Raw genomic sequence first — 9,508 nt, forward strand, 5'->3', positions numbered from 1 at the left:
GAATTACCACATACGGATGTATGTAGACATATTTTAGGTATAGATTCACTCATTTTGTTTCGTATATAGTCATTTGTTAAAATAACTAGACAGACAAATATTTAGAAATGAAGGAAGTACTTTTCTTTTTTCTACAGGGATAAAAAAAGATTACGAGGAATTAGAAGAAATGCATCTTATATTGTGAAATTTTATCAAAAACCTAATAGACCTTATATAAAAAGGAACGGAGAGAGTAGTAGCAAATGCAAAGCACTTCCCGAGCAAATACCAAAAACAAAAATTCAAACCTCGAGCCCTCGAATGTTCGTTTTACTATAGGCCTGTAGCCTGTTGGCTAGGCGCAGACGGACCAACCAACCCACTCCGCTGCCGCTTCGGTTTCGCCCCCTCCCCCTCCCCGTTGCCCCTTCCTCTTCCCGAGAGCGAGGACCGAATTCCACCAGGCACAACCCCGTTCCCCCCTGTCCCCTCCAAACCCTCGCCGCCGATGGCCGGCGGCTCCTCCTCCCCCTCGCCGGCCTCCGCGCTCATCCAGGTGCGCTGCGCGGGCTGCCGCGGCGTCCTCGCCGTCGCCCCCGGCATGACGGAGTTCATCTGCCCCAAGTGCCAGATGGCGCAGCGGCTGCCCCCGCAGCTCATGCCCAATCCCTCCTCCTCCACGCCCTCCCCGCCCAAATCCTCCGCCGCCCCCGCCCTCCCCGCTCCGCCGCAGCCCCGGAAGCGGGCGTCGCAGGCGTCACAGACGTCGCAGGCGCACGGGGTGGACCCCACGAAGATCCAGCTCCCCTGCGTCCGCTGCCAGGCCGTCCTCAACGTGCCCCACGGCCTAGCCAACTTCCGCTGCCCGCAGTGCGGGGTCGACCTCGCCGTGGACCTCTCCAAGCTCCAGAACTTCCTCACCGCCGCCAGCAACGGCGCGCCCCCAGCGTCAGTCCCTGTGCCCCCGACGTTCCTCCCGGTGTTGCCGCCAGGCACGCCGCAGCTGCCACAGCTGGTTGCTGTCACGACAACAGTCCCTATTGGGCTGCCCACCACAGAGCCACCCGAGGAGATCAATGAGGTATATTGATTGGTGGGTGGTATGGCATGACATCATGCGTCGAGCAGTTTAGCATCACACAATTTATTGATTCATGTCGCATTCTCCATTTGTTCAACATGTGCGCCTGCTAAATAGTGTTCGCGAAATGTCCGTGGCATTTCTCATAAACATTCAGCTGCTCTGGTGGTGTATCCAATGTCTCCATGTCTGCCTCATTGGTGTATAATCGGGCCCGCAAACTTAAACTTACTGGGATTTTTTCAAACAGGTTGCAATTGATGTTGAGCGCGATGAAGATGAAGGTGGTACCGTCGGCGAAACTTTCACTGACTATGTAAGAGTTCCATTTACTTTCATGGCTCAGTCTGCACTTTGTGGAAATGCTTTGCAGTACTTGCAGTTATTACTATTTTTATACCCAATTCCTTTATAATTTCCCGTATTTCCACTTTTCCAGAGGCCTCCCAAACTATCTCTTGGTCTGCCTCATCCGGATCCGGTAGTAGAGACTTCTTCGCTGTCAGCTGTACAGCCTCCTGAACCGACTTATGAGTTGAACATCATGGATGAGTTGGATCAAACTAAGACATTATCTTGCTTACAAATCGAGACAATAGTATATGCTTGTCAGGTTTGTTCACATTCTATGATTTGGCTATTATTTTATTTGTACCATCACACCTCTTGTAAATCCTTGTGTTGTTGTATGACAGCGGCACCTTCATCATCTCCCTACTGGTGATAGAGCAGGTTTTTTTGTTGGTGATGGTGCTGGTGTTGGTAAGGGCCGGACAATTGCTGGATTAATCTGGGAAAATTGGCAACAGGGAAGGCATAAGGCAGTGTAAGATTTTTGGCAATAATTCCCATCCAGTCGATGCTCTGCTGAACTGTTAAGAATTTCTGCCATTATGTCTTCACCACACCTTTAGCTGAATTTCTAGTTGCGATTTCCAGGTGGGTATCGGTTGGTTCTGACTTGAAGTATGATGCTCGAAGAGATTTAGATGATGTTGGTGCAAAATGCGTGCAAGGTATGAAACCTATTAAATTGAATGACATTTCACCTTGAGTCAATGCCATCTGCATTGCACCAACTGTGTGTGACCCCTGCGGATCTACATGATAGCATCTTGAACTGTATATGGATTGACATGTGGATTTAACAACACAACATTTATCTAGAAAATGCTAGCAGGGAGTGATTAAGTGCGACTGTTATTTTAGGTAGAATTTAATAAACGGTATATGTTTCAATCTAGCAATAGATGCATCATAACGGACCATATATTTACTATACCGCACTCCAAATAATCCATAAAGTTAATGCAAAAATGATATATAGTAAATATACATACCCCATTGCAAATAGTTGGCAGGAACTGGGAACCTGTTCCTGAGCCTGTCATCGAAACTGAAACTCTTCTGAGTCTTCTTACTCCCTGTAGCAGTAGCCGTAGCACCGTAGCCCAGTCACCTGTTTCATATCTGCTGCCTGGTCATGACTAATTGAAGTTGCCAATTCGGTCCTATGGCGACTTGACTTGACAATTTGCTACATGGAAATTACTGTGTATCTTCTCAAGAAAATGCAAAAGCTACGCGTCTCTATGCTTTGAAAAAACCGAAGAGCTTAATTGCAAGCCTAGGACCAGGGTACCAGGCCATACGTGCATAAGCAATACACACATGGATTGACTACCATTCTCGGAAAATTAAAGTTGGATTGTCGCATCAGGCCGCGTCCACAATCTTGCCTCTGTTGACTGCGTATATGGGCGCTGGCCAAGGCATTTCGTGCCTTCCAGATGCACCAAGTGGCATGCTGGAAGAGCAACACCATTCCTTTCCAGTGGCTGTGTGGGGGTGATTTTGCATATTTTTAAATTGTCTATATGTGATTGGATGTGGTATGTATGTACATCCCTGTTAAGTATGCATGAATTCATTATGTTCTAAATTTGAAATATTAAGCTCTAAATTTAAAATACTGCACACAGTACGAATGGGTATCTGTGGCACATTGAAATACTACAAGCGAAATTTAAGCAATAAATCCTAGCATCTCGATGATAGAAGTGCATGTATTTGGTATATGTTTTCCTGCTCGGAAATATAAACTACATGAAGCATATAAATTACCTAAACATAATATTTTGTTTGCAAACGATTGGCAGGATCGCAGAAGGATCACGATCATAAGGATCTTATGATCAGGATTAGGAAAACTTATGATCCTAAAAATGACATGTCTCAGAAAGGTCCAGTATAGGGATAATGAGAACCTTGGATAAAAGAGAATATATAACCTTTAGTGCTTTACAATGACTTCTGCCTGAATATTGGCGCTATCCTGTTTAGGTAATTAAGTGTTTTTTGAATACCAAGGATCTCGACAGGCACTGTCCATACATGACTTTTTGTAGGAAGTTGTGAGGAGAATCATGTATTGATAACATTTGATCATACTACTCCTGGCATTTGCGATTTGCATCCTTGAGAGAAATTCTCCACAAAAAGTAGTTTTTGACTTTTTTCTTCCAACTGCTAGGCAGATTGTATTGTGTACTCAGTTTGCGCTTCATATTCTTTGCCAAAAAAAAGTTTGCATTTCATATTTATGGCTGATAATTACAATTGATATTGCTATATTTGTTATGCAGTGCATCCTTTAAATAAGCTACCATATTCTAAGCTAGACTCGAAGGCCATTGGGATAAAGAATGGCGTAATTTTTGTAACTTACAGCAGCTTGATAGCATCATCCGAGAGAGGCCGTTCTCGTTTGCAGCAACTAGTCCAATGGTGTGGACATGAGTTTGATGGTCTCATAGTGTTCGATGAGGTAATTTTCTTGTACATAGGAAATGAGAGTTTTTTTTCTTTTTACTACAGATTTGCTCTAGATATTTATATTTGCAGTAAAAAGAAAGAACTAGCAGAGCCGAATTTTATCTTTTTTTTTCTGCTGCGTTTGTTTTGTAGCCATATCTGTATAGCTGAGTGTATTTTGTGCTCAATTTATCTTTTCCTTGCAGTGCCACAAGGCCAAAAATCTGATTCCTGATGCAGGGAGCCAGCCCACCCGCACTGGTAAAGCAGTTCTTGAGATCCAGGTTTGTTTATGGCCGGAATCATAATCTAGCTGGAAATTAAGTCTTCACTGTTCTCTATGTTTCCAACTTTGTGAATGTTAGAAATATCCTTAATACTAACATTTTTTAATCTAATCTGAACATTAGGGTATTCTTTTGTAATATTTTTAGAAAAATAAGGGCCTTCTGATGGGCTGATTGCCATGATATGATGGATTTCATCAAGTTCTAGGGGTTCATTCAATATAAGAGTATGCAATCTAGCTTAATCTGTTACTGCATACCAAGTATTATTGTTTTCACAGTATGAAAAGAAATACAATTGTTAAGTGTGCATGCGTAACACATCAGAGTTCAGTCAATATAAGAGTATGCAATCTACCTTAATATGTCGCTGCATGCCGTGTTTTTGATTTTCACAGTATGAACAATTTTTTTGATGCGTTTGTGTTAAGTTTTCACCCGCAATTTATATCATGCTAAACGTTTAATGTCTTTCAGAAGTAGCTGACAACATTTACCGTGGGTTATCCTCGTCTTATTTTAATAACTTAAATTTTGCGTAATAAACAAATAGTGAAGGCACGTAATACTGATGGCGTTAATTGAATTTTGCTGCCATCTGATATTGGTACGTCATGTTTTAAAGAATATATATTTGATATACGCATGTTGAATTAAATACTATGACATCATCTATATGACATAACAGGAAAAGTTACCTGAGGCCCGTGTTGTTTACTGCTCAGCAACTGGTGCATCAGAACCACGGAATTTGGGCTATATGGTTCGACTCGGACTCTGGGGGGACGGAACATCATTTCAGGATTTTCCGCAATTTTTAGGTTAACTGATTTATCCTTTTACTTGAATCTTTCATGTAACAATTAGTTGAAAGCATATGCTTAAGTTGACAGCACAATAAGTAATTGTTTTCCTAACTAACTAGATCGGGCAGTGCAGCACAAGCTGCATAACACAACATAGCAACTGCAAGCTTTGAGTTTATTGCTGTGCAAAGTAATATAGTTGAGATCACACAGTAGGATCATCTGACTTCACTGTGCAAAGAATGACTTGGTTGGCCAGAAGTTTTAGAAATAGACTGCTAATATAGTTGTTGGGTAGTATCCAGTGTTCAAGAAAGCGTTTTTAAGCGATGCTTAAGCGCGATTAAGCGCTGAGCGATGGCAAAGCGCTTCGCTTTTGCCCTAAGCGGTAGATTAAGCGTTTTTTATTTAAATTTGACCAAAATTTGGCAATTTTTGTACTTCTTCTGCTGGTCTGCTTGCGCAATAATGGCAATATGCTATTTATCTTATTGCTAGGCTATGTTCAAGAACTATTTCCTTCATATTTTGGCAAAATTCTGTCCACATGATATCTGTTAGGTTATGTCTATTTGAACTGAACTGCATTTTAGTTGTTATTTTGCTTGCTATGCTAACCTGATATGTATTTGCTATTGTGTGAACTGTATTTCAGATGCTACTTCAATTACCCATGTGCCATGCTTCCTATTTTCATGCGTATATCATTCAAAATCTGTCAAATTCTAGCCAATTTCAAAAAACGCTTAAGTGCGATTAAGCTGTGCTTAAGCGCTCATTGCTCTAAGCTGTGGCCTTCTGCTTTGCTTACGCTTTCCGTTTTCTTGAACATTGGTAGTATCTTTGGTTTATTGCTGCTTCGAGTAATTCAAGCTCCACCTTTAATTAATCTAAATCATCATTTCTGGAGTGCACTCTGTGGTTTTCAGTTTTCTTTGCAAGACAGTGAGTGAGTATTTGGGTTTTGCGTTGGATTATGTTAGGCAGTTACTTTGTGTTCCCTTTGGATTCTGCGAGTCATTTTAATGAAGCATTGCATGCCTTATGCTTAGAAGGAACTGCTGTAAAACCCAGTAGAATTTATCAAATGTTGTAGTTCTAAATACTTTATGCAAACATATGCAGGTGCTCTTGAAAAAGGTGGTGTGGGTGCTCTTGAACTTGTTGCCATGGACATGAAAGCTAGGTTAGTGGTCTTTCCAGATCTCATGCACCATGACACGAAGAGCCCATATGAATGGGTACCAATTACCATGTGTCAATTGTGCTGTGTATAAATGGGAAATCAACTACTCCCTCCGTTCCAAAATAGATGACCCAACTTTATACTAACTTTGTACTAAAGTTAGTATAAAGTTGGGTCATCTATTTTGGAATGGAGGGAGTAGAATTCATCTGCTATAATCTGTTTGAACTATTAGCTGATGCATGTTCTTTTAATCAGAATGATATATTGAGTACTCCTTTCATTAAATGTCTTGCAGGGGTATGTATGTTTGTCGTACACTAAGTTATAAGGGGGCAGATTTTGATACTGTGGAGGCTCCTCTTGAGGAAAGAATGACGGTAAAAACCATAAAATATTAGCCTATATTTATTTGTCTTATAGCTTTATTTTTGGTGGTATGGTTGCTTTGCACTTTCATGCCTTCTTCCCGTCAATTTTTGCTTATCCATAAAGTAAAACTCTATAATTTGTATTCCAACTTGTTGTTTGTTTGTGTTTGAGAAAATGTTTATTTGTAATGATATTCATGTGTTACAACAAGTAATTGATTTTTAGGCTCTCTGTCCACTTTTTAACATAAAAGACTATTAGCTTACAATAAAGTTGCTTTATTTTTATCTACAATGCAGAATATGTACGGAAAGGCAGCTGAATTCTGGGCGGACTTGCGCCTTGAGCTCCTGTCAGCAGGTGAAATCTCTGGAGAAGAGAAAGGTGTTTCAAATCAAATATGGCGGCTATATTGGTCCAGTCATCAGGTGTTGCATCCTTACATTTTTTGGAAACTAACTTCATTGAATTTTATTACCTTTGCAATTCTGCATCTTTTACAGTTCCATGACTGCATGGTTTTCTAAAGTCATTTTTTGCTCTTCTATTTTTGTAAAGCTTACAGTATAGCATAAGGAATATCCTAGATAATTGCCTCTCATGCTAAAAAGTACTTACACTGTTACTCATATAAAATGGATGGCTACTTTTTGCAGCGTTTCTTCAGGCATATGTGCATGTCTGCAAAGGTCCCTGCTGTTGTGAAGTTGGCTAAGGAGGCTTTGGCTGAGAACAAATGTGTGGTGATTGGTCTTCAGAGTACTGGAGAGGCTCGAACAGAGGAAGCTGTCACAAAATATGTGCGTTCATGTTTCCTGCTGAACATCTCAAATCTCTCTCTCTCTCTCTCTCTCTCTAGCGTTTGTAGCAACTTACAAAGTGACTGCTTGATTATTTCAAATTTGAAACAGGGTGTTGAAATGGAAGACTTTGTTTCTGGTCCCCGGGAGCTTCTTCTGAAGCTGGTTGAAGAAAATTACCCTTTACCTCCAAAACCTGATACTTTTCAGCAAGGTTTGTGCTAGTTGTTTTAGCATGTTAACCCTAGCCAGGTTTTACCGAGTTCCACATCTTTAGTCCTTGTTGCATGCAAAGTACTGTGTGTGATGCATGAAATATTGTTACCTAGAAGGCGAGAAGTTAGTGCTCACTCTAGTGATATTTCCTTTTACTGGTCAACTATACATTTTCAGTTATATCCATTATCACTCGCATAGTCGCATAAACAGAGTAATGGGTTAGAATGTGACCCTTTCATCTAGGGAACTGGAGCATCCTGTTTAGGGGTATTTCATTATTTCATTTTGCGTCCTCCCTGAATCATTTTCATTTGGTCATATCTTGTTTCAGGTCTTTTGGTTATTCTAGTTGTCTGCTTCTTTACTATTTAATTAAATATAAGCTATTGTAGGTGAAGAAAAAGTCACAGAGATCCAGCGTAAGCGGCATTCTGCACAAGATGTATCTTTTAAAGGGCGAGTTAGGAAAGTAGCAAAGATGGAAGATGTGAGCGATGATGATAGTGGTGACTATTCTCCATGTAAGTTTTTTTGGGGATCACTTGATTATAGTCTCAGCTGCCAGCCATGTAGCAAACCTTTTATTGCTTATTAGTTAGTAGTGCAGTTCCAGGTTGTGTCACTTTCTGTTATAGCATAGCTGCATTGAAACATTAATTTAAATGCCAGCACAAATATGATTTTGACCAGCCTTTCAATGTAAACTGTTTGTGTAACATGTATTCTTGTACTGGATACAGCTGTCAATATACTTGCTGGGAACATCGTGGCAACTTTTGGAAATTAGCAATTCAAGTTTTGTTCATGTGAAAGTACTTTCATTTATGACATCGGACACAGCTGTTAATGTACTCATTGGGAACAACATAATTACTGAAATCACAAAAAATACTTGTATAATCTATATTCTCAAAGACAACGAGGAAATGATTTTTTTATAGCATAGAAAAAAACTCACTTATATCTGTAAAAATTGTGGGACTCTGACTTGATTATACTTTCTCTAGACAGAAGAAAGAAACTAACCGACTTAAAATATCTTGGTGGATAGTGGGTTAGACACTCTGGGCAGCAGCCTATTATTCTCATTGCTCAAAGCTATTACACAAAGTTAGGTTGTGTCTATGATGTCGCCTCGCCCTCAATGCTATCACACAAGGGTCTGCAAAGGCTATGTAAAAGTTATAGGTGCAGCTGTTGCTAACTATTTGAAGATCAGAAATCAAGGTCTACAGGGTAGTGTATGATGGTGCTTAGTGTGTGTAATATGCTCAGGAATGTTTACAGAAATTAAATTTAGTAACTTGAAATAAACATTTGAAAAAGGAAGTAATGAACGGAAAAACTAAAACGTGTGAGGCAGTATGAGTATAACAGTGGAATATATATCCCTATATAGTGTGGGAATAACTTCAAACATGAGCCAGTGGTGGAGAGTTGGCAAATCCTTACGCTACTAACCTTTGGATTGCTCCTCTGTTGCACTAGACTGTGCCACATGGAGTTCAGCCTCCCATAGCCTAGACATTTTTCATTCCTCCTAAAGCCTTCTATTTCCCTCCTTAGTCCTAAGTCCTAACCCCCTAAATGAATCTCCCGGGCCTATCTGAAGTCAAGAACTATCTAAAAGATGCTAAACGGAAGAAGAAAAAAGTGAGAATAACAGCAGGTGCAAGCAATATAAATGATGCATGATACTGACAGCATTACATTTGGTCATTTACTAATCTGTTTCCTCTACGCATCGCCTTTTGGAGGCTAGATAGATGCAAATGTTTTGACATGCGAAGCATGTGCCTTTTACTAGTAATGGATGAAAAGATGAATAATGAGGTCTAAAAGTGCTCGCATAGAACTTGCCCTCTGCCTTTGTGCTGTTTCTCTTTAATCTTGATCACTGATCAGGTAGACCATAAACCAATTATTGCTTTACAGGCACACACTGAACAATCAAGATGAGT

General features: G+C 40.4%; 1 protein-coding gene across 1 annotated transcript in view; it reads left to right on the top strand.

Moving 5' to 3' along the window:
* The first annotated feature begins 387 nt into the window (after positions 1 to 387).
* Positions 388 to 9,508, top strand: part of LOC119356252 (protein FORGETTER 1-like) — a 19,341-nt gene continuing 10,220 nt past the window's right edge. Inside the window, exons 1-14 of the mRNA XM_037623192.1 lie at positions 388 to 1,063; positions 1,314 to 1,379; positions 1,503 to 1,676; positions 1,759 to 1,889; positions 2,003 to 2,079; positions 3,709 to 3,890; positions 4,084 to 4,161; positions 4,853 to 4,985; positions 6,096 to 6,156; positions 6,455 to 6,536; positions 6,828 to 6,956; positions 7,185 to 7,328; positions 7,440 to 7,542; positions 7,940 to 8,068. Of these exons, the coding sequence (XP_037479089.1) occupies positions 491 to 1,063; positions 1,314 to 1,379; positions 1,503 to 1,676; positions 1,759 to 1,889; positions 2,003 to 2,079; positions 3,709 to 3,890; positions 4,084 to 4,161; positions 4,853 to 4,985; positions 6,096 to 6,156; positions 6,455 to 6,536; positions 6,828 to 6,956; positions 7,185 to 7,328; positions 7,440 to 7,542; positions 7,940 to 8,068 (2,062 nt within the window). The 5' untranslated portion in view covers positions 388 to 490. The remainder of the gene's footprint in view (positions 1,064 to 1,313; positions 1,380 to 1,502; positions 1,677 to 1,758; positions 1,890 to 2,002; positions 2,080 to 3,708; positions 3,891 to 4,083; positions 4,162 to 4,852; positions 4,986 to 6,095; positions 6,157 to 6,454; positions 6,537 to 6,827; positions 6,957 to 7,184; positions 7,329 to 7,439; positions 7,543 to 7,939; positions 8,069 to 9,508) is intronic.

This window comes from Triticum dicoccoides, chromosome 2A (genome assembly GCF_002162155.2).
Source record: "Triticum dicoccoides isolate Atlit2015 ecotype Zavitan chromosome 2A, WEW_v2.0, whole genome shotgun sequence".
Classification (NCBI taxonomy): domain Eukaryota; kingdom Viridiplantae; phylum Streptophyta; class Magnoliopsida; order Poales; family Poaceae; genus Triticum; species Triticum dicoccoides.